This window comes from Octopus sinensis, linkage group LG2 (genome assembly GCF_006345805.1).
Source record: "Octopus sinensis linkage group LG2, ASM634580v1, whole genome shotgun sequence".
Classification (NCBI taxonomy): domain Eukaryota; kingdom Metazoa; phylum Mollusca; class Cephalopoda; order Octopoda; family Octopodidae; genus Octopus; species Octopus sinensis.
In genome coordinates this window covers 188,352,534-188,379,572 of record NC_042998.1, presented here as the reverse complement: position 1 = coordinate 188,379,572, position 27,039 = coordinate 188,352,534, and the positions used below count along the sequence as shown (strand labels likewise).

The 27,039-nt window shown below is 36.1% G+C and overlaps 1 protein-coding gene across 1 annotated transcript in view; it reads right to left on the bottom strand.

Moving 5' to 3' along the window:
- LOC115229190 (proto-oncogene tyrosine-protein kinase receptor Ret) overlaps positions 1 to 27,039 on the bottom strand; it is a 280,998-nt gene that overhangs the window by 228,842 nt on the left and 25,117 nt on the right. Inside the window, exons 6-8 of the mRNA XM_029799591.2 lie at positions 18,042 to 18,338; positions 7,554 to 7,813; positions 3,228 to 3,420 (exon numbers count right to left, since the gene is read on the bottom strand). Of these exons, the coding sequence (XP_029655451.2) occupies positions 3,228 to 3,420; positions 7,554 to 7,813; positions 18,042 to 18,338 (750 nt within the window). The remainder of the gene's footprint in view (positions 1 to 3,227; positions 3,421 to 7,553; positions 7,814 to 18,041; positions 18,339 to 27,039) is intronic.

The window sequence follows — 27,039 nt, the reverse complement described above, 5'->3', positions numbered from 1 at the left end:
GCATTTATACAGGATAGAGTTACGACTACATTTAGCCTCCTGCTGCATTGAAATAATATTATATGTCCCTGCGTTATATTAGTAGATAACTCAACTCTATAGTTACATTAATGCATGAAAGAGAACCACCAGTTGTTTCAGAAATGCAATAGTCGGATATTTCGACAAAGAAAATTTGTGGTCTTAATCATCTCCTAAATCATCGAAAAGGCCTCATTACAAAGGGATTAAAGAGGAAACATGAAGTTAAGGTTAACAAAGAAAATATACAATATCCCCATATATATATATATGGGGATATTGAATATATATATATACCCGTTGATAGTTTCGGTCTCGTTTTCAGATACATAAAACAATTAGTTGGCTATTGGTGTATACAAGTGTGCTAGTTTAGATTAGATCACAACTATTCAGTTTCAAATTATAGTTTATGCAACGAGATAACAGATTGTGTGCTATTGCAGGAAAAGTAAAATAAAGGCATCTTTATGGAGATGAAATGTATCTTTCTTGCTTTGTTGGAAAGCATTTATTGAAAGACGCTTCGCAATATTCAAAACTATTTTTATATGTATACGAAACGAAATTGCAAAGCAGCAGAATTCAATATCCTATTAAGATAATCAGTAAAAACAACAAACAGCATTTCAATTAAGGTCATCAGCTTGTTCATTAAATACTTTTCTGCTTATCTGTGCAATCACTGCAATATCAAATCCATCAAATCAAACTATATCTTTCATCGCATTCACCTAGAGCAAAGAGTTCATTTATATATTTATTATACATAAATTTATCATTAATTACAACTTGGTTGTCACTTGTGTTCAGCTAGCTGATATACTTCTTTTTTCTTTGTTATACTATAAAATATATTAAACTGACATTCAAATATGCATGGCTGTATAGTTATGAAGTTTGTTTCGCGACCACGTAGTCTTGTTTTCATCCGACAGTACGGAGCCTTACGAAAGTGTCTTTAGTCATAGTTTTGGTCTGACATGATTGGGAGTGAAACGAGGTAAAAGAAACATATGTAGATGTCCATCGTATATTATTATAACTGTTTTACTTCTCAGAACGTTCGGTCTTGTTTGTTCTGGCAGATTCTGTGGGGGGCAGACAGTAGCCTGCTGTCAGAGGGTTTCACAGGGTCTCTTTCCGCACGTTATAAGCTTTGATATTTGGTTGTTAAAACTCGTAGAAGACATTCAACATCCAAGTACCAATCTTAAAATCATAGCCGTCCCTAGTAGAGCAGCTTTTGGGTTTGCTCTGCTCTCATATCAATTCCGATTTCTTTAACATATTTCTTGTACTTGATTGTTAGTGCTCCGAGTGCCCCTACAACTACAGGAATGACTGACACTCTCCTCATAGTCCACATTCTTGCAATTTCGTCTTTTGGTAGTCTGTACTTTTCAATTTTTTCTAGTTCTTTGTCACTTATGCACGCATCTCTCGTAGCTACCGCATCTTAGCGATCTCAATTCGCAGGTCTCCATATTTATCAACTTTTTCTCTTTCTTTCATGATTATGTGTTGATCTCCTGGCACTGCTACGTCGATTATTAAGCACTCTTATTTGTCCCTTCTAAAGGTTACTACAACCGGCCTTCGGTGCTCTAACACTTGATCTGTCTGGAAATCAAAGTCCCAGAGAATTTTTGACTTCCCCTTTTCGTCCATTACCTTTTCCGGGATATGTTGGTACCAAGCATCCGTAACCTCATATCCACGCTTACGGCATAGTAGCTAGTGGAGGTTTTGGGCTACTTTGCCAAGTCTACGCTGGTACTCTTTCTGCGCAAGACTTTCACAATCACTGACAATGTGAGTCACACTTTCGACCCTCTACCTACATAGTCTGCAGAGATCCGATGTACTTAACTGGTATATATTCTTTTTCACTGAGTTGGTATTCAATGCCTGGTCCTGGGCCTCGATGATTAGGCTTTCAGTATTCTTTTTTAGGTCACCCTTGTTGAGCCACCTCTATGATGCTTCTTGGTCTTTCTATTTATTGGTTTCACGGTGGAACTGACAATGTAATTCCATAAGGAGTAGGGTTTCTTCTCTCTCCTTGGCTGTTCTTGTTCGGAATTTATGAGCACTCTCAAGTCCATTTTTGTTAACTCCTTTTGCGCTAGTAGCATACTGCAGCAGGTCTTCTTTGCTGTTTACCAAATATTCTGCCGTGTTTCTTCTTTTGCTGGTGATGCACTCTAATCCGCTGGTGATGTACGCTAATCAGCCCACGTCCACCCTTACTTCTCTTCATGTTTACTTCCTATTATTATTATTATTATTATTATTATTATTATTATTATTATTATTACTACTATTATTATTATTATTATTATTATTTAGGCTGCGAGCTAGTAAAATCGTAGAGTGTTGTAAAAAGAATTCATTCAAATCCCACCAGATTAGTTTTGTCTCTCATCAATTAAGGAACGATAAAATGAAGCATCAGTCAATTATTGGAGTCGATGATATTGACTAGTATCTTCATTTCAAACTACTGGTCTTGTGTTTAAATTAGAAAGAGCCATGTGTATGTGTGTGTGTGTGTGTATGTGTGTGTGTGTGTGTATGTGTGTGTGTGTGTGTGTGTGTCTGCAAACGTGTCTTTCGGTGAAGTATACAGGTGCAAGATGTAAGCATTGGCTAAACAACTGATAAGTCTGTACATTAGAACAACGTTCATTGTAGAATGTGTTCAGTCGATTTGCTCAGGCAATCTGTTGTCACTGTCACCTTCCAACTGAATAAGTAGTAGAAACAAAATAAGATAAAAGTGAACAAATAATTGGCCTGTTGGATACCAGTTAACAAGATATGATATAAAACAACGATATTTACTTTTCCCACTATTGGTTTATTGTACTATTCATTTTATTGTGAGATCATACAATAATGCAACTATCTCATTGTACGAGAAAAAACACTCACTTTGAATATATTTGCAAGTAAACTATCTAGTTTTTATAAATACTGCTGGATAAACCACTAACGGGATTCGCTAACCTTGAATATTTATTTATATTTCTACGTTGGTGTTTGTTTTGTGATACATGCGAAAAACAAAAGGTCTAAATATATTTCTGAAATCGTAAAAATAAAAAGAAAGGAAAAGAAATATCATAAGGAAATCATTAGGAAGTAAATAAAAATACATATCAAATTAATGAATTTCTAAATAAAGATAAGAATATTATTACCAATTACTGCTGCAATACTGGTTGCCGTGGGGCTATTCGCAACAGGTTTTTGGTCCACTAGTTGTCCGTGGTGAAATTCTCTTTTTGTAATATTTTTTACAATGCCAAGTGGGTCGTTTCGAGCTGTGACTTCGTATTCATCAGCTGTTGCCATGTCTCGGTCAGTTACCACGGCAGATAAGCTTTTGATAGTCTGAAAAATACATCACTATATGAATATCTGCAATAAAGAATCATACAAGCAAAATTTCAAGAAATCACAAGAAAATATCAGTTCAGTCAGTGAAACTAACTGGACTTTTGAGAAGGACAATTTCAATTTTACTACATTAAGACGGCGAGCAGGCAGAAACGTTAGCACACCGGGCGAAATGCGTAGCCGTATTTCGTCTGCCGTTACGTTCTGAGTTCAAATTCCGCCGAGGTCGACTTTGCCTTTCATCCTTTCGGGATCGATAAATTAAGTACCAGTTTCGCACTGGAGTCGATGTTATCGACTTAATCCGTTTGTCTGTCTTTGTTTGTCCCATCTATGTTTAGCCCCTTGTGGGTAATAAAAAACAACATTTCAATTTTACTACATTAACAGAGCTGTTTATTGCTAATGGCTGTTTTGTTCATTCATTGCAGTAATCAAAGACATATATGCACCAGTGTGCTAGCCATTTTCAGTAAAGTAACTTCGCTCATTGGTTGATTTTTCTATTATAACTATCTCATTTCTATTACATGTTTATCTTATTCAGAATGAGAGGAACACTGCAATTTTTACGCTTTCTATAATGGATATTTTCATATTCTGTGCACAAAAAACATGATGCAAATAGAAAACAGATTGAATTATTAAGATTCTAATATATCATTTAAAAAACGTTTTTTGTCCTCATTCTTATATAAATATCATTTTTATAAGATACAAGACCAATTTATTTATGTAGAGATAGCTCGGAAACAACATCTTGTTAGTACTTATTTTGTCCTTTTTTTTAATGGATAAAGTTAATGACAAACTTAAGCTAAACGAAATAGCTTAGGGACATAGTGGATACTCATTCAGTCTGAATGCGATAGTATGGATAATAAACATATGCACATACACATTCTACATGCATATACATACATACTCGCATACATACACATATATATACACACACACACATACACACATATATATATATATATATATATATATATATTATATATATATATATATAGTGTATATTTAAACACATAGAGAATCCACTTATAGGGATTCTACGCATTAGAAAGAACAGCTAAGTTCTATGACCACAAAAAAAATTGGGATAAAAATTCGACAGGAATAAATTTGGAAATGGAAAACATTTACCATCTAGTATCCTGGACCAATTGGTTTCTGATCATGTTTTAGCGAGTCATAGAGACTGGAGGTGAGATATAATATAATGAATTCAGATAAATATTGTGAGAATATGGAGTGAAAAATACAGAGAGAGAGAGAGAGAGAGAGAGACAGACAGACAGACAGACAGACAGACAGTGATGAAATTGCAACAGAGATGCACTAGGAGAGTTTCCTCCGTCGGGAAAGGAAAATTGCTTTCCAGACAAATGAGATTAGAAAATAAAATTTGTAACAGATACACGATGCTACAACTGTAGGTTAGGGAAAGCTCCACGTGAATTTAGTGTATCACCTGTCTTTCGGGTTATAGCTATTTCACATTATTGGCGTAGTATATTGTGTGTATCTATGTGTGTGTATCAAGATTTGAACAGGCAGAACACAACAAGGAGAAAAAAGTTAGACGAAAGGAGAGCAAACGGGAAACTAGCTGAAAACTTAACGGACGAAGAATATACACAAAAACACGATACACGGAAGTCGCAGCTGAGTTTTCCTCGTCAGTCAATGAGCCAAAATATCATCGTGGTTTCATGCCATTATCACTGAGACCACTCAATCTTGGAGGCGCCAGTGCTGCTTTAAGCTACTGAGAAAAAGCTAGCGAGTGTATACAGACGAAGAATTATGAATGCATAAGAGCACGAAGCCTTACGGCTATACACAACAATAGCCTTACGGCTATACACAACAAAATAATAATAATTATACAAATACCACAAATACAACAGAAAGAGCTTTGTAGCTATCGAACGAACTTAGTGGGAATGACCAGGATGAAATGGAGTAAGTTATAATGGACGTAGCAAGAGTCCAGACAAGCATGACCAGTCTGCTCAAAGGCAGGGCAAAAAGGAGCAACACCGCCTTCATCGGATACCGCTCACGTAGTGAGAAAAGGAAATATAGAGCGAGGGAAAGAATAGGATACAGAGAGAGGGGAGACCAAGGAGAAGAGAGAGTGGAGAAACAGGGTGAAAAGGATAGAAGAGAAAGGTACGAGGAAGGCAAGTAAGGGAGAAAAGAGAGGATAAGAGTGGAGAAAAGATAGAGTATGAAGAAAAGAAGGGGACATTAAGAGAGAGAACAGAAAGAAAAGGAGACAGAGAAAGAAGAGAAAGGTACAAGAGAGGCAAGTAAGGGCGGAAACAAAGAATAAGAGTGGAGAAATAAATAGAGTATGAGTAGAGAGAATTAAGAGTCGCACAATAAATATCCAAGGAATTTTTTCTACAATAAAGTACACAAACATGAAGTGTGTTGCGTCGCGCTACATGGATGTATTAAGGGCTGAACAGACATATATACATATACATTCATATATATATATATATATATATATATATATATATATTATATATATATATATTATATATATATATATATATATATATATATATATACTTGGAATTTACAAAAAAATACAAAGTTGAAGACGGGCGTGTAAACAATAAACAGATATATTAGTTTAATGCTCAGGAAGTGAGAAAGTTTTTTTTTACGTTCCGAGCCTACGCTATTCAACAGAAAGGAACACAGAAATAAGCAGAAAGACAAAATAAAAAATGGTTTAGTGGCTAGCGATCAATCAGTGCGAATGCCGGACAGAGGTGGTCCAGACAGGAGAGCTAGGAAGAAAGGTGAGCCAAAACGAAGGTGTGCGTGCGTTTGTATGTGAGGGCGTGTATGTGCGTGCGGATAGGGGCTGGTGACTTTGACGTGTGCGTGTGTGCATGTGTAGGTGTGTGGATGATGGTGTGGGTGCTGGGAAGGGGCCAGTGCTAGTGTGCGCGGGTGGTGTGGTGGTGTGTGGTGTGGTGTGATGGTATTGAGGTGTGGGAGATGCGAGAGTGGACGGGAGACGGGTGACGGCGGGGCGGGTGAGGGGGAGAGAGCAGATGCACGGTCCACGGAAGTGCTCTGGTAAGGTTGGAGTGGATAGTGATGAGGAGATATCCATGTAGGATGAAGTGGCGAGCCATGAGTTGAGACTGAGTCTTAAAGTCATGGTTGTCACTGCAGAGCCTGCGCCGACGGAGGAATTGGGGATAGGAAATGGAGAACTTGGTATGTTTAGGATGGGTCGCAAAGCATGTTTCTCGAGGTATAGAATTATCCAAAATTTTGTATATTTTCTTGCTCATTCATCCGAATAATTATCACATATTATTATTACAGATACATATATATATATATATATATATTATATATATATATATATATATATATGATATGATATGATATGATACGATATGATATGAAGGTGGAAATAGCAGAGAAGTAAATCTAAAACATTTCAATTTAAGAAGGAATTTAATAAAATTTTTCAAAAAATCATTTTTTTAAATTCCTTCTTAAATTGAAATGTCTGAGATTTTCTTCAGTGCTATTTCCACTTTCATATTTTATATATAAAAATTTAATTTGTATTGCTCTCTAATCTTTTTACAACTATATATATATATATCGTAAATTCACATATAGCGTCTATAAAAGCTAAATCTACAAGTTCAAAAATTGCAGAAGAATTTGTTAGTGGGCAGTTTAGCTTAAAGGTAAAGCACTTGACCGGTAATCACAGAGATGTAAGTTCGACTCTCATGGCTAGCCGCTAACAAAAAAAATATTCTGCAATATAAGGATGTTCTATCCTATTCGTGCTATTCAACATTTCCATATTTGTATATTTCAATACATCTCAGCGCTTTTTAAAAAAGAGAAAAAGCAAACTTTGTTTACATATATCGTTATATATATATCGTAACACACACACACACACACACACACACACATATATATATATATATCACAAATTGCAGGTTTCTGTTTCTGAAGTTCTAGTCTTCTATCACAGTGTAAAAAATCTGTTCATCAACAAAATTATATCTCATTCAAAAATAGGCTTTGTGCCTGTTTGTATGAATACTTTCTGAAATGTTTACCTCCGCTGGATTAATTGTTCTTTGAAAATGTTGTAATGTTTGAAATAAAGGTGGATTATCATCAACGTCACCTACAATCACTCTAATGTTTCTTTTAAATTTAGAAACTTTTTGCGTTGGTAGATGTACAGTACATAAAACAGTTAAATGTAATTCTGCAGTGTCCTCGCGATTTAAAGGTGATTTTAAATATAAAAAAGATGTATTTTGCTGCACTTCAAAGAAATCTGCTATATGCATTCCATTCCTGAGATTTGTTCCTGAAAAGAGTAAGAAAATATGTTTAAAGTTTCTTCATAATCATGAACAAAATTGTGAACATTTGACTCATCGACATTAAAAAGTAATAAACCTCCATCCCCAAAATTGTCTAATGCTTAAATACATTATACTGTGTTTATGTATTCACTCTATAAAATTTTGATTATATCTCTCAGGAGATATAATAAGCTCTTCAGCCATAGATCAATTGGTAGCAAGTTTTGTTCGCTTAACTATATCTAAATGCAATAGTTAATTACTAAATGTCATGTAAGCAGCTGTCTAGAGAAGGTGTTTATTAGGTGATATATTGTTATGATTGCTAATCTAATTATCGAATTGCAACACGGAAGGAGCTCTAGATCACTGATATTTAATAGTTGAAGTAATTCTACATAATGATAGTTAAAAATATATCTGCGTCATAAATCGGGCCACACTGCAGAATCCGGACATGCAGTGACAAAAACAAACTGATAAAATCTAAACTTTGATACCAAGAAACCACACTGAGATACGTTAAACATTTGAGTATCAGCGTTAAATTGTAGTTTGGGTGAGATCTTAATTATGCAGACTAAATATATTTATCTCAAATACAAATAGGTTTTATATAATGTAGCATAATAACGTTTCGATAGTTAAGCACTTCTACAATATACCCAAATCTAGCCCGATGCATCATTTTGCAAATAGATCAGAAAGTTTATTCACTTGTTGAAGACACAAGGCAGAGAATACTTGAAGTCAGAATCACTTTTAGAAATAATATTTTATGATCAATATATAAGATATTATTGATCTAGTATTAAGGACGTATTAAGTAATTACAAAGATATAGAAGGAAGTCTTGTTGCACCAAAAGCTTAAAAACTACTACAAACAATGAATTCTCTTACAAACTAAACATTCCATACCACCCAAGCCTCTAATAACTTTGGGCAATGCTTAAGCGTCACAACTCCAATTTATTGCACTCCTTTATATCTAGGGTAAGTAACATATACCTTCCATGTAGTGTTTATAGCATGTTAGGCTTGGTAATGGATATGCTACTTATGGCATTAAACATGTTTCTGTTAGTAGGGTATATATTTGTATTTATGTCTTTACGAGTGCATATAAAATGAATTTGTATATACATTTGTGCATGATGGAATTACTAGAAACGAAGCGATAACTGTGACTTATCTCGCTAGAAACTAACAGAAACTATTTTATTGGGCTACAATACGTGAAATACGAGATTTCAACAATCAAAAGGCCTCCTCTATCGCTTATCTCATTTTCTAACTATGCCTTTTACTTCATTCATGCATTTTCTTTTATTTTGTCTCTTTACATAGTGCTTTCGATTTTCTATTCATGAAATTTAGTTTGTTGGTTGTTTATAATTTTTAGCTTTGTTCTTTGATTCGTGTCACATGATGTTTAGGTATTATTGCTGGTGCTTTTTTAAGTTATCATAGTCACTATTATTATTGCTTGTAGAGAACAAATAGCATGTGTCTTAGCCGAGAAACATTAAGCTGTATAGTTCTTTCTCTGTTTTAAATACGCCGATTAAAATAGAGATAGAATGGGAGTGGAAAAGAATTAGAAAACGTAAATTATGAAGACAGTGAGAGGGTGTGTCATACGAAGAGAGGTTATTCAAATTGAGTCACATTGGTTGTACGTGAACCGACATACATAATGAGTATATGCGCACACGCATATCACTGAATGGCTGTTTTAAGCTCAAAGTAAGATTCAAAGTATTAGATAGCTATTCGCTGTATTTTCGAAGAGGGAAATGACGGGGTTTGCATTCTCGAATTTTCGCAGTTTGTGTTCCGTCAGCTAAGGCGGTCCCTATTACAGCATCCGGAAATTTAAGCAAATTGTTGACAGCTAAAACAAGAAACCTTGTCTTCTCAAATATGTAGTGCTTGTATGTTGCGGTAATAATGCTGGAGTAGAACAATGTTATTACTGATATCATTTTTTTTTGCGTCGTTTGGGAGATGAAAATATGATCAATGTCATTGTTAAGAAAGTAAAACAAGATATGTATAGTTAACGAAATTGAGATGACATAAGGGAAATAGGAAAGAAGACTTTTATAGTAGAGCAGCGAATTGATTATTTGAGTCGGAAGTATCCACGTCAAAACATGCTCTCAGAGAGCACTCTGGGAGAAACGTATGAAAAAACACGACGTAAGAAATGAGTGGAGGTCCTATATTGGTAACTTAAATAAGAAGGTTTCTTGTCGAAAGCTTTTCTATGTCAAGTGTCGTAACATTGCTTTTACCGGAGTTATCAAGAATGCTAGAGCACCGGAAAATGATATAGAAATGCATGTTTCAGGTATATTCGACCCAACAAAAACCGAATTGGTGGTCTCTAAGAAGCTCATGAGCAGTTCAGATTTTTTACCGAAACATATCGTTTTGCATAGTTGTTTATCACACAAGTTTTGATCATGTGTTGAACAATTAACTTCGGATGGTAATCTCGGAATTTCGCATTCCATCAACGTGCGTGGTACTTTTGCCAAGTAGCATCCATCTCGAAATTGACCTACATCAAACGGGGAGATTGCATTACCTGAAACAGAGCTGTTGTGAAGCCATCGAATGAACCGGGCTTGTGATTCGAAGCTTTGCCATTTGTGTAATGAGAATTTCTTCTTTGTGTGTGTGTGAGCTCAGTTACACATAACGGTATGAATAATACGTTCTAGTGATGAGACATGAACAGTCCTACGATGAAACCGACTTGAGAGACCTGCAACACACATACCAGTGCGTGCATGTATGTGTGCACGTATTCATGTGCAAACATTAATTTAGGGAATATGTTGCTATTAAAACATTGTTTAGTTCCTGAAAAGAGGGTTTCATACGAACTGTTATAAGAGTTTAATTCTACGTTCAAAATGTTAAATACTAGTGTATAATTTGACTAACTCTAAAATATTGAACTTCAAGGAAATCCTCGTTAACATACTGCAGTAATATGTGATACAGGGAGGAAGAAAACAGTAAGCAGAAGAAAAAAACAAATAAAGTGTATTTTAAATATTTCTAACGGATGAAAGCTTTTATAACCCTGAATATGACAAGTCTATTTAAGGCAATTGCCCCCTTAAAATTTGTAAATCCCAAACTATTCCTATGAACTGTTGCTTCGCCGTTACGTTGTGAGTTCAAATTCCGCCGAGGTCGACTTTGCCTTTCATCCTTTCGAGGTCGATAAATTAAGTAGCAGTTATGCACTGGGGTCGATGTAATCGACTTAATACCTATGTCTGTCCATGTTTGTCCCCTCTATGTTTAGCCCCTTGTGAGTAATAAAGAAATAGGTAAAGTATAGTTGTTAAGATGCTAAAGAAAAGTAATGAGTAGTGGGGCAGCCTTTGATATTTATTGAAATACCTAAAGGTTACCTGACATGCCTCACAAGTAAATTGTTCCAACACTTCTGTCTAATATTTTTGCTCACGCTTTTGTCCATACTACATTAAACACTAAATGCCACCCTCTCGGAAATGTCACATAACTAATGCCTGTTATACATTTTACTTCGATTTGTTGTGGTTGTTGCACTTCATATATTTGTCATGGTTGAGTTGCTAACATTTTGGTGTTAATTTATTGCATTGCCAATTTTGTTGTTAGGTTTCTGTTATTGTTGCTTTGTTAACATTTAGAATATTGTCGCTATAGTTGTTGATTTTCAAAACTATTTGGTGTTTTTATTAATCCTATTACTGTCATTATAAACATTTTATTGTTTTCGTTACATTTCACGCAGGACTCGGATTTTTTTTTTAGTTTTCCTTCTGTTGCTATTTTTATTGCTGTTATAATAATTTTGTTTAAAGTCTTAAGTTACTTTATCGTTAATAAGCAAACATACGGTATCTCGACAACTATGTCAGAAGGACAAAACATAAATCTAATTTTAAAAGTTCTCATTAAATGTCGAGTACATTCTCTTTCAATGCTGGTATGAGTTCTTTAGTTCAGTGTTCTAAGTATTTAGATTTCCTTTTTAACTCTTTGAATATCAAATATAGTGTGATAACAGAAAAAATGGATCTTTTCTGTTTGGTTGCCAGCGGCTGCTAGTGTTGATTTTCTTTTCGAATTGATTTCATATTCAGTGTAATGATACACTTTTATAGGCTAATTATTGACGTGAAAGTGGTTTTTGCTTTTAATCAATTGATACAGAATTATTAGTAATTAAAGTTTGAAAATTTTGGTATTTTAGCGAATCGTAAACCACATCTGTTTCGATAGTAACAAAGGAAAGATGAGAATTCTTTTGCCTGTTGCCATAGCAACAGTCTTTGAAAAGTCTTCGATGAAGCATGTGTTGACAGTAGTCTTTGAAAAGTCTTTTATCTGCAAGGAAGCGCGTGTTGATTATTTATAAACATGTACATCTTTTGGAACATTGTCATTTTATAAGATTTTGCCGGCAAATTTTTAAGTTAACATTAAGATTTATTTACGTGAAAGAAAATTACCGGAAACATAACACGTTTTGTTTACAAATATTGACAACATGTGTTATTTTCAGGATATTGAAACCCTAACCCTAACCCTACGAGCATTGAAACCCTGCCTTTGGTCCAATCGTTTTACGTTTTTCATTTTTTAATTTTTATTTTGGTAAGTGATCGCCTCACCAACGTTTATTCTATTTCATCACTTGCTGATACTGTGATATTGCTCTCAGCTTTCACCTTTATCATATATTTTTCTCTGCCAAATTTAAAATTAAGCGTTCTTCTTTCCCCGCTGCAATTCGTTAATTACTGCTTTCCTGTCCATTCGAAATTCATTACCAGTCAAGCGGTACACTATGAGGGTAGCTATAAATTCACAATAGCCTGTATACGCTGAAAGTTAAGAAAATTGCCATCTGCAATTTCTTCATACCAAAACTCTCCTATTCTAAACTGTCATCTCATTTCACCAATCGAGATTTTCATTTTATGTTAAACCATGCTATAATTTCATACTATAATTTCAGTGCAAAATGAACGCTTCCTTCAACACTACCTTCATCTTTCAGTCATTAGCACAACCGAGAGGTTTTTTTTTACGCTGATACTTTGGATTTTCCACCTGCCTTTTGCTAAGGAAACGGGTGTTGTTTGGAGTTAAATATTCTGCTAATGAGAAGTTGCATTTTCCCAGAAAGCTAGAATATACTCCAACAATATATAATCACCACACCGATTCCAATTAGTGGTACTTCTCCAAACCCATTGTTTAAAAAATTAGCCGCTGAATGCACAGTACCGATCAATCTCGGAAGAAATCGTAACCTATCTGAACTGGCTTCAATTTTCAATATTCTTCATGGTAACTTCTCCCGCGCAGCTGTCTACCATGATTACTATATGCATTACATTCCTAATATCAATGGATTTTTTCCTTCGATCTGTTTAATTTCTTTGCTCCTGTCTTTATTATCAGGTATTATCATGTGCTATACAACTATACCAGCCTAGCTTCAGTGTTCTGTAAAGCTCCGAACACATCTTCATGTTGAGATTTGACTCTGCCACCTCAACAACTTTACTCGGGCTTCATTTCCTTCTTAATCTATTGTGTATGCGTTCATATATCTTTATATATAAAAGTGAAGTTGTGTGTCTGTCTCCTACGATTTAGATTCCTAACTACTCCCACATTTTGCGGTGCAGTTTAACCAAAACCGGGTATCTTATAGTCGTGATTCATACCGAGCCCTTCTGGGTATTAGCGCGCATCTATGATGAGTCTACGATTTAAAAAAAAATTGACCATCATTTTTTTCCATTTTAATGCATTTTTTCGCTATTATATAAGGGAAGTAACTCTCTAAAAATGTCTACGATGAGTCAACGATTTTAAAAAAATTTACCATCATTTTTTTCCCATTTTTAATGCATTTTTTTGCTATTTTTTGGCAATAACTCTCTAAAAATGCTTATATAGTTATTTCCCTTACAAACCCGAGCAACGCCAGGCTATACTGCTAGTGTAATATAAACAGGAAATATATTTATACACGTATGGAACAAATAGATATATGGATATAGATGCAAAAGTATAAAATTTCCTGCAAATGAAATAGATGATGACTTTCAATTTATTCTTGCGCAACATCATATTCATTTAAAACCACATTTTATGTGAAATATAGTTCTGGGGTGTAAACTGAAGGTGAGCAAAAGGATAAAGTATTTAAGTGAATCGATGGCAAGGTCACAGACAATATATTAAATGTTGTCCGGAAAGTTCTTGTCCTATAACTGAATCTTGAATTATCGATTGTTACTTATGGAACTATCAGGTTTTCCGATAGCCTAATCTTTCCAACACACGGTGGAGCTACATATTCAAAGCTATCGATCGAGTTAGTTTTCTTGAATAATAGATACAAACATTTCTATCATCATTGCATTTACCTGTACATTTTCCACATACGTACGCACGGGTGTATACGTGTGTGTGTGTGTGAGAGTGTGTATGTGTGTGTGTGTGAGTGTGTGTGTGTGTACGTGTGTGTGTGTGTGTAGTTAATGAATACCGAAAACGTACGCTGCTCCACGTTTCATGCTCAGATAGTGCAGTAATCAGACGGACTTGTCAGGTAATTGTTCTGGTACAAATGGTCAGGTAAATGTTCTGGTACAAATGACATGACTACACCGTTAGTAAACTATCTCGTAGTTCTTTCTCGGTATTTTCTTGTATTTTCCGCCGGGTAGCTATGTTATTTAAACCTGAACGGTTAAGGACCATGTATGGTGCGCTATATAGGCTTGTACCATTACTGCACTATCCGAGTAAGGAACATCAAGCAGCTTACGTATGGCCCCTGCATTCACACTGTATTAGGTGTGCTTCTTCTGATCCTATCAAGTGCACCGTATACATGAAGAAGTAAAAAATTAACTGCACTTTCGTCAAACCTTTTTTTTTATATTGGTTGCACTGCCTTCGGCGCTCAGATGCTAAGAGGTGGTATTCTTGTGGTTAAGCAACCGCTGATTCACCTTGAACACTCCAGTTTTCTTTGTATTACAAAGTATACATAACCACCCAACCGGTAGTATGCACCAAGGAAGAACAGAGATCCGATTTCTCTGGTCTGAAGGGCCTGAAATTCATCGCAGGCTTTCAGTACAATATGTGGCCAGTGTTTTACTGTGTAGAAGTGTATGAATGAATCGAGAATTTTAAAATGGCCGGATAAGTGTGAAGCACGAAGAGGGAGCAAGATGCCCATCAATCTCCGCTACTGACGTAAAGATTAAAAAAACTCGAGAGGTGGCTCTAGTGAACCGACGAGTGACCATCGATGAGGTGGCGTATTCTCTGCAAATTATTCATGGTTCGGCATACAAAATCTTCCACATGCTTCGCTTCCGTAAAGTCTGTCGAGATGGGTGCTAAGTAAGTTCACCGAAATGCATAAGCGATCGTGTGGAGATCTGTTCCACGCTTTCTCACTACCAAAATGACGAAGACGAAACTTTTTAGTCACAGGAGATGATACCTGGATCAATTACTTTGAGCCAGAATTCGAAAGGTAATGGAATGGAAACATCTGAATCGCTAGTGAAAAAAAATTCAGGACAACTTTCCGCAGAAAAAGTAACGCTAACGGTTTTCCTGGACGCAAAAGGGCCTATACTGCAACATTACCGGGAAGAGAGGTATACAGCTACTACTATAAAGTACAGGTGTGCCGGTACTTGATTATGCAACTGTTTCCCTGCATTATGAGATCAAGTTGTGTTTCTTCAGGCGATTTGTAAATATTATCACCGGAAGTTTAAAAGCTTAGGCTTCAAAAACGCCCTCTCAGTCCGCCGTAGCCTGAATTTAGTAGTAGTCATTGAGCTTATCAGGGTGTGTTGTTGCTGAAGGGCCGTTGGTAAACTACTCTGAATGTGTAGATGCAGAGGGATGCTGATTATACCCGATGCATATACACACACGCAGACAAATACGGATATGTACTCGCACTCACATACTGACACACATATACATACATACATACATACATACATACATACATACATACATACATACATACATGCATACATACAAACATACATACATACATACATACATACATACATACATATATATATATATATATATAATTTGGTTTTAGTTCTCAATCTGTATTTTAAAATTTATGTATACACTTATTATACACTACACTGTTTAACGTATATATTTATACATGTGTGCTTTTATGAAGTAAAATAGAAAATGGATTTCAAACCTAACAATGGTTCACTGCAGCTTATGGGAGGAGAAGAAATTCATTACCACATATTTTACTCTCAAGAATAGTTCCAGCGGGTGATTTGAAAGAATGGTTCTAAGATATTTGAGCAGAATGCAGAAAGCTTTTATTGCTATTGCTGTCATCAGACACCAAAAGAAAATATACAAGCATAACGATACAGGATCCGTACACGTATTTTTGAACCGTAGTTTCAAAATAGTTCTAAGGGCTAACGAACGAATTAGGTGTCTTTTATAAAGCTCTTTATGCAAGTACTTTTCCCTGTGTAATATGAGCTGTTGACGTCTCTGTTCAACTTCATCTTTAATGACCTTCATAGCTTTACTTTGAAAGATGTTTAGTTGGTTGTGAGTATTCATGTGTGCCTGTAAGTTACGCTTAAATCAACACAGAGATGAATGTGTTTCTATGGTATAATCTTGTATCAAAATATTGTATCTACTATATATTACATTCATTAATTTACTCCTAATGTATAATAAATATGATAGGATTAGTATGTGCACATATACAGAAACAGATATAGCTACATATAGATTCAACACGCACAGACCATCACACACACACTATTACACACGTGCAAGCGTATCATTACTCATGCACACATATACGCCATCATATACATACACATGTACGTTACATATGCGTGCATGCACGGCTACGTCTTCTGTTTTATCTGAAAAATCCGCTCTCTTTTGTTCTTGTAACTTCTTCTTTGAAGGAAGCCAGGAACACGCGAAATGAAAACATACTTTGGTGAAGCTATGGATTTGCAAAGTAGCCAGACTCTGTTACAAACAAACGTACGTAATTAGATAAACACATATATATATCTACACATATTTATCTTTACGCGAATGTGTATGCACTGGAGTAGAAATAATATGTTTGCGTGTGTGTGTGTGTGTGTGTGTGTGTGCGTGCGTTCGTGCGTGCGTGTGTGTATGTACGTATTTATATGTACATATATATATCTGTCTGTGTATGTATGTATATATATATGTATTATATATATGTATATATATGTATACACACACATATATATGTATGTATGTAAGTAAGTAAGTAAGTAAGTATGTATGTATGTATGTATGTATGTATGTATGTATGTATACAAACATATAGGTATAACGATACACACATGCATAAAAGTATACATGTATCAACATATAATTACTAGAAGATAACTTACTAGATTAGACTTTTCGAGTAGATTTGGCCGACTGACCTACTCAACAATATATGGCAGATGTCGGTCATAGTTACTGAAATACTCGACTACATTCGTAAACGTTTAAAAACCTCAACTCACGGACACTTTTACTATCCTATTGTCAATGAAAAATACCATTAATATTCAATAATTCGACTCTGTAACACAGGATGTCGATTAAGAAGTTGACTTTTGATTCCAGAATTTGTCGTTTTGTTAATCATAGTTCTCTTAAGCATTTTAAAACTAAAATTTTAACTTACCTATTTTAATTTCAGCTGCACCTCATATTTCTAGTTCGTCAGTCGAATTAATATCTATCTACTGTAGATCTGAATTCATTGAAATTGTCTCCCGAAATTTGTGGTGGGGATCTATCTTAACCTAAGCCAATTCTTTATTGCTAGCTCTAACAAATGCGATTATATTCGCAAGTACTCAGACGAACAATACTTCAAAATGTGTGTGTTAGTGCGTCCTTGTATAAGTGTGTATTTCTGAATTTGAATGTATCACCCCAAAATATTTAACAGTAATTTATGTGTACTATGATAATTCATTGATCTCTTGCATTTTCAATATATTTCCCGAACAAAATTCATTCTCTGAAGTACTAGAAAGTAATAGTCAGTAAGAAAATTACGAGATTGAGTCATTGATTACAAATAGATTAGGAAACATAAAAGACATCAACTTACCATTAGCAATCTGATAGTTTACGCTAGCTTTACGACATATAGATCTGAGAAAGACACCTTGTCTAAGACGAGACAATGTAATTCCGCTCTGGTTTTCCTCGACAGTCAACACCAGTTCTTTATCATTGCCATCATCATCTCCAAAACAAAGATGTTGGTGATAGGCTGGTTGTTGGTATGGGCATTCCCTTGTTTCTCCACTGACATTGACTTTACGTATGTTCACAATAGTATAAGCCACAATTTCGTGATGTTGGTCATTCGATGTAACGTATAACGATACGTTTGTAATGTCTCCTGAAACGCCAAGAATTAATATTAATAAAATATATAAAAAATATAGCGATCACCCCAACAAAATGAAGAGCAAAAATCCTATAGCTAATAATAAGAAATGTTTAAATATACAGGCAGAAGGCTACAAATAGGGCTAGTCGATTAAATGAGCCCCAGTGTTTGATTGGTACTTGATTTTATGATCCAAACTGATTGAAAGACCTCAGCGGGATTAGAACACAGAACAAAGATTCGGAACAAATGCCGCAAGGCATTTTTTCAACACTCTCACGACTGCACCAGCCTGCCGTCTTGATGATGATGATGATGATGATGACGACGACGATGACGACGACGACGATGATGATGAAGATCCTTTCTGCTTTAGGCCCAAGGCCAGAAATTTTGAGGGAAAGGGGAATTGATTATGTCGACCCGAGTGTTCAACTGGTACTTATTTTATTAAACCCGAAAAGATGAAAGCTAAAGTCGACCATGATGGAATTTGAACTCGGAACGTAAACAGCGGAAGAAATGCCACTAAACATTTTGTATGGTACTTCAATATTCTTGAAATTGTTAAAAAAAAAAATAAGTAGTAGATGAGAGGACATTGCAAAAACAAATTACAGAAATATGTGAAATAGATTCTCTCTTTACTCTTTTTACTTGTTTCAGTCATTTGACTGCGGCCATGCTGGAGCACCGCCTTTAGTCGAGAAAATCGACCCCGGGACTTATTCTTTGTAAGCCCAGTACTTATTCTATCGGTCTCTTTTGCCGAACCGCTAAGTGACGGGGACGTAAACACACTAGCATCGGCTGTCAAGCAATGCTAGGGGGACAAACACAGACACATAAACACACACACACATACATATATATATATATATATATATATATACATATATACGACAGGCTTCTTTCAGTTTCCGTCTACCAAATCCACTCACAAGGCATTGGTCGGCCCGGGGCTATAGTAGAAGACACTTGCCCAAGATGCCGCGCAGTGGGACTGAACCCGAAACCATGTGGTTGGTTAGCAAGCTACTTACCACACAGCCACATGCAGAATCGATTATGGGGTAAAAGAAACAAGCATGGAAAACTACAATATATACAATGAATGAAATGAAGCGGGGCGATACGGCTATAACCACTAGAACAAATCAAAGAACTTCAATGATCCAGGATTTCTCCAAAAAGTAAGTGCAGCGAATATAGGCCCTTTTACTTGAATTATTTTTACAACGTTCACATCCTGTCAATAAAGTTTCGGAGAGAGCAACACTTCACTCTCATACTTCACTTTGACCTATTCTTCAATTTTTTTTTCGTCATGGAACCTATTTCGCCATGACCAGTAGATATAGGGAAAAAAAACTGTACCCTTAAATTACCAATCCAAACCGACAGGTGATATAATAAAGGCGGCGAGCTGGCAGAAACGTTAGCAGGCCGGGCGAAATGCTTACCGGTATTTCGTCTGCCGTTACGTTCCGAGTTCAAATTCCGCCGAGGTCCACTTTGCCTTTCATCCTTTCGGGGTCGATTAAATAAGTACCAGTTACGGACTGGGGTCGATATAATCGACTTAATCCGTTTGTCTGTCCTTGTTTGTCCTCTCTGTGTTTAGCCCCTCGTGGGTAGTAAAGAAATAGATATAATAAATTCGGTTCATATCCTGACCAGCTAAGTGATAACTCAAAAATAAAAAGTCAGCAATGCTCGAAAACTGTACGAAGAGGTAATTGTAATGTAAATAATTGATTGCCTACATCTCGGATAAGCCCGACCTATGACGCTGGCAGACAAAGAGTTTATCCCAAAACATTACTGCATTATCCCGGCTTCCGAAATTGTCTATTCAGTGATTTCCGTTGATGTAATGTTTCCCAAGAACAACGCATTCAGCTCCTCTACCCGGGCCCCTGTCCTTCGTCCTATGAGATAAAGTGTTCAGAACTGGGTTGGGTCTAATTAATTATACTGTCTTCAAAGGCGGCGGGCTGGCAGAAACGTTAGCACGCCGGGCGAAATCTTACCGGTATTTCGTCATCTGCCGTTACGTTCCGAGTTCAAATTCCGCCGAGGTCGACTTTGCCTTTCATCCTTTCGGGGTCGATTAAATAAGTACCAGTTACGGACTGGGGTCGATATAATCGACTTAATCCGTTTGTCTGTCCTTGTTTGTCCTCTCTGTGTTTAGCCCATCGTGGGTAGTAAAGAAATATATATAATAAATTCGGTTCATATCCTGACCAGCTAAGTGATAACTCAAAAATAAAAAGTCAGCAATGCTCGAAAACTGTACGAATGAGTGTAAATGTTTAATTGATCAGCCTACATCTCGGACAAGCCCGACCTATGACGCTGGCAGACAAAGAGTTTATCCCAAACCATTACTGCATTATCCGGGCTTCCGAAATAGTCTATTCAGTTGATTTCCGTTGATGTTAATGTTTCCCAAGAACAACGCATTCAGCCCCCTCTACCCGGGCCCCTGTCCTTCGTTCCTATGAGATAAAGTGTTCAGAACTGGGTTGGGTCTAATTAATTATACTGTCTTCAAAGGCGGCGAGCTGGCAGAAACGTTAGCACGCCGGGCGAAATGCTTACCGGTATTTCGTCTGCCGTTACGTTCCGAGTTCAAATTCCGCCGAGGTCGACTTTGCCTTTCATCCTTTCGGGGTCGATTAAATAAGTACCAGTTACGGACTGGGGTCGATATAATCGACTTAATCCGTTTGTCTGTCCTTGTTTGTCCTCTCTGTGTTTAGCCCATCGTGGGTAGTAAAGAAATATATATAATAAATTCGGTTCATATCCTGACCAGCTAAGTGATAACTCAAAAATAAAAAGTCAGCAATGCTCGAAAACTGTACGAATGAGTGTAAATATTTAATTGATCTGCCTACATCTCGGATAAGCCCGACCTATGACGCTGGCAGACAAAGAGTTTATCCCAAACCATTACTGCATTATCCGGGCTTCCGAAATTGTCTATTCAGTTGATTTCCGTTGATGTTAATGTTTCCCAAGAACAACGCATTCAGCTCCCTCTACCCGGGCCCCTGTCCTTCGCTCCTATGAGATAAAATGTTCAGAACTGGGTTGGGTCTAATTAATTATACTGTCTTCAAAGGCGGCGAGCTGGCAGAAACGTTAGCACGCCGGGCGAAATGCGTAGTCGTGTTTCGTCTGCCGTTACGTTCTGAGTTCAAATTCCGCCGAGGTCGACTTTGCCTTTCATCCTTTCGGGGTCGATTAAATAAGTACCAGTTACGCACTGGGGGCCATATAATCGACTTAATCCGTTTGTCTGTCCTTGTTTGTCCTCTCTGCGTTTTTTCCTTTGTGGGTAGTAAAGAAATAAATCATACAAAATATGTACTTTGGAGCCTCGCTTTTTTTTTTTTTTGTATAGTAGCATCTTTTCATCGGTCACATTAAATTACCACTTTTCGGAACCGTTTTGCACCCAACGCTCAGTCGATTCCCATTTCCCTCCTCCTGTTGATTCTGGCTCTTAAGGCATTACAGCAGAAACTAAATGTACTGATGAGTATTCCACAAGAACTGCTACATATGAAGACGGTGCCACTGAGATGCTATCGGACAAGAGCAATAATTACCTAGTCGGTCGGATTTCAGCTCGCAAACTGAAGTGGCAGCTTAAGATATTTGGGCCTGGTTAAGTACTCTCTTTAGTTACCTAAGAACTAGAACAATATTACGAAGATGGTGGCGAGCCGCACTCAGAAATGGCTGAGAGGAAGCTATCGTTTAAAGGTTCTTCATTATTCGACGAAACCTGGTTTTTTATCAACTGTATACTGTTTGCCTTCGCCATCTGTTGATGGAATACTTTTTGTATTTCCAGTTTCTATCATATTTCATAATTTCTGCTTTTTTTTCTGTGCATTTTCTCACACAATTTTCTGAGTTACATCTATACATCTATCTTCTTTTCTGCTAATATATAATCCTACCAACGCTATGTTTTGTATGTCTTGTACCGTGGGTACTTGACGGTTCCCTCTTAGTATATAAAATTTACTCATAAAGATTCGTTGATGTAACTTGTACACTGTTCATAGCTTTCTCGAGCACCTATCTATTACATGAAATTCGTTTTTAATGTACTGAACGAAGGCTGTACCGTATCTCAGTATTTTTATTTCTAGATATTGATTCCTTTAATGACATTCCTTCCATTTAATTCTGAACCTACACACGTATCTTTTTCAACATTATCTTTCATTTTTATTCTGTTTCATCTCCTCCTACAGCACACTCTAATATACACATTTTCACCTGTCTTCCGTGATCTTTTTGCTTTATTTTCTGGAATGGGAATTTTCTCCAACTTCTCTCTTTTTCATCTTTTTAGGAAAAAATATGGAACATTTGTTAATACAAAACTACATCATAATATTTTAGTTGGAATTTCTTACAATATTGGATCAAAGAATCCACCTTCTAACGTTCAGAGTAAAGTTTCATAATATTCATAAACATGAGATCTATTCGTTCAAGGCCTTTGTACTTCTGTAATATATCTATACCTATCTATCTAGCTATATATATATGTGTGTGTGTGTGTGTACGCATATACGTGTGTGAGTGTGCGCGTGTGTGTGTGTGTGTACATTTCAAATTTACAGAAAACAAAAGACGGAGACAGGTGAGGGAACAACAAGCACGTGTAGTAGTCTGACGGTTGGGAAGAATGGAGAAGTCTTTGACGTTCCGAGCCAACGCTCTTCGAAAGAAAAGGTTGAGAGGAAAACAATGGAGATAGAATGAAAACAAAACACGGAGAGAGAAAAAATGTGCAAGGTTTAACAGTTCACATATTTACACATACATACAAATATATTGGGTCATCGTTACTGAAAACTTTGCCATTCAAAGAATTTTGAAAGCTTATATATATATATATAATATATATATATATATATATATATTATATATATATATATATATATATACATATATATATAAAAAATTTTACAAGCTTATATACGAAAATTCTCTGCTGTATTCGTCCCTTTGTAAAATGTGTGGCAGCAAAAACGAAGTGATCTCAGATATTGCGAGTGTAGCAAGCGGGCCCAAATGCATTACAAAAATAGGCGCGATAACGTTGCTAAGTTCGTCTACTGGAGGCTATGTGAAAAGCACGGCCTTAACAGAGCATGAAAATTGTACGAACATGAACCAAACGGAGTCACCGAGAGCAAAGAATGGAAGATACTGTGGGATTTTACAATCCAATGTGACTCCCTAATCGCGGCTCGGAGACCAGATATTGTTATGGTAGATAGGGAAAAAAGGAAAACCAAGATTATTGATATTGCAATACCTAGGGACGCACGCATATGTGATAAAGAACTAGAAAAGATTGAAAAGTACAGACTACTAAAAGACGAAATTGCAAGAATGTGGACTATGAGGAGAGTGTCAGTCATACCTGTAGTTGTAGGGGCACTCGGAGCACTAAAAACCAAGTTCAAGAAATATGCCAGAGAAATCGGAATTGACATGAGAGTAGAACAACCCCCACAATAAACTGCTCTCCTGGGGCGGCTAGGATTTTGAGATTGGTATTTGGATGTTGAATGCCTTCCATGATAATTAGCAATCAAATATCAAAGGCTTATAAAGTGCTGAAAGAGACTCTGTGAGACATCTGACAGCAAGCTGCTGCCCGCTCTCACAGAATCTACCAGAGCAAACAACACCGAGCGCTCTGAGAACAACAACAACAACGACATTGACAATAATAATAACAGCAACAGTAATAACAATACTACTACTACTACTACTACTACTACTACTACTACTACTACTACTACTACTCATAATAATAATAATGATAATAATAATAATAATAATGATAATAAATTTGAATGTACATATATATATATATATATATATATATATATATATATATATATATATAGAGAGAGAGAGAGAGAGAGAGAGACATACAGGAACGAGTATGTATTTATATCTACTGGACAATATGCCAACACAATAATATAAAAACTAACAATAAATGGTATAAACATGTGCCAAAATAAGGTACCTAACAACGATCAGGCCACAGTCATCTGGGATATACCTTTTCAAACTGACAAAGATATGAAAGATAATCGCCCAGGCATAATAATCAAGGATTGTAAAAAAAAAAAAAACATCTCCTTACTGACGGACATTGCAGTCCCTTCTGACCAAAATATTGACCCCCCCCCCGAAAAAAACTGGAGAAATTGTCACAATACAAAGACCTTTAAATAGAAGTAGCCAAGATGTGCGACATGAAAATCAAAACAATACCAGTAATAATAAGGAGTATTGAATATGATTTAAAAAACGTATGAACAAAACGGAGAAGCTATAGCTGGACCCTCAACACTACACACTATCCAAAAAATAGTCTTGTTAGGAACAGCCCATGAACTAATAATTCAATAGTACAACCCAAATAAGACATTCCACAAACACAAGACACTCTATATAGCAAATATCCACTAAAATAAACAATCCCTTCATCATGTACTCTACAGGCCGGATACCCAACAAAACACAATTCGCATTACACATACAACACGCAATGCAAGCACTAATACAAAAAACAGTAACCCAACCCCATAAAAAAACAGACGGATGAAATACAATACCAGGAAGACTTTGCACTCCCCTAACAACAAAAGAGTAAACATAATACTGCATACACCCTGCCAATACGCAGTTGTAGCAGGTGATGCAATAGAAAACTGCCTGAAAAGTGTATAACGATAATAATAATAATAATAATAATAATAATAATGATAATAATAATAATAATAATAATAATATAATAATAATAATGTTGATGATGATGATGATGATGATGATGATAATAATAATAATAATAATACATCGTCAATACAAAAGACGACATGACAATGTGGTAAGAATGGTCCATTGAGAACACTGGAGATTATGTCCTACAAAGATCACAGAGGCGGTATGACCGAATCCCAGACGGAGTTATTAAAAATGAGGATTGCAAAACCTTGTGAGATGCAATGATTCAGTGTGGCCATCAGATTAGACGTTGGAAACCCGACATTGTTGTTCTGAACAGAAAGGAAACATCATGCCTGATAATCGAATTGACATGTTCTGGTGACAACAAGAGACGCTTAGACTAGATTTCTCAGTCCAAACTATCGAAGTCAAATGTCTTTTTGAATTTTCATTCATGAAAAAGCTTTAGGAAAATTTAGGAGAAACTTTTGGAGCAGTTTCATTCACCCACGTAATAAACCTCTCTCCTTCACCTTTCAGAAAACTTACTCAGCGACAGCACTTGATCTTTTCCACTCTCACCTTTCCCTTTATGTTATACATGCATATGTTGATGATCGTTTGGCCAAAAGGAAAACCCATGCTCATATTTGTTGCGTCGTGTCCACCATGTCACCTATTTCTACACAAAGGAAAAGCAGTGAATCTGTCTCTACGATGGGCGAGGCTGAAACATGGATTTGTCCTATTGTAGTAACTGCCATTCTGCTAAACTCCGTAAACCAGGAATGTCAGGACAGTCAGGACACTGAACAAACATGTCCAGAATGCATTCCTCATCCGCCTACATCTCAGTTAAGGCAGCTGGTGACACTAGTGATTACGGATATATACCGAAATTCCAATGCTCCACGGTACTAGTGCCGGTCCAAGACCTTTTCAAAATTTATCCATATTACTAGACTAAGGCAACCCTTCAACCTGCCCAGAAAATATAGTCCAGTTAATTTTCTGATACTGAGATACTCTACAAATTTCATTTAGTGGATGTAAAACAAACTTGATGTAATTGATATGTGTTCTAGAAAATAGTTATACCCATCAATCAGTTTAAGCACTTTGCATATACAAAAAAAGAAAGTGTCGAGAAACAGAGAGCTACTCATTGTAATACACTAAACTTAACATTAACAAGAGTATGTAAGTATATTAAGAGAAATAAAAAAAATTTACATCTACACACCCGGAAAAATAATGGTGGAAACAAAAATGGAAACAAATACGAAGTGGGAGGAAAGCAAGAAATAAAGACGTATTGTATGAACAGTTAATCAAGGCAAATAGAAGATAAAGCAGGGGGTGAAAAGTAGGTTTGATGAAAGATAGAAAACTAAAGGAATACCCTATCTAGGCTTTGCAGAAACATCAAAACAACAACTGACCGACAACCTCAAGATTACAATAGTTAGATATTTGGCAAATATGACAAGAGAATTAACGAATCACACACACACACACACACACACGCACACACGCACACAAACACAAATATAAACACACATATGAACACACACAAACAAACGAACGAACAAACATAAAAAAATTAAAGTCAGTCTACTGGTTATAGAAAACGTTACATGATGAGGTTGTTATGCAATATTCAATGTAAACGAAAACCTCTCATAAAACTGAGGGAAAAACACCAACAACCTCAAAAACAATAAGAACCACTGGCAAAATCCAAGAAAATAGAGGAAACTAACATGTGAAAGACTAAGCGATATAGGACCTTGTTGACATTGTGAAAGGGGATTTGCTACAATCTGGGCAGTATGCTAATATTTGGAAAGAAAATTGTCTTCCTTAATCGCTCAATGTCAAAAACAAAACGTTAAGAAGCAAATGCTGACTGCAGTTCAAT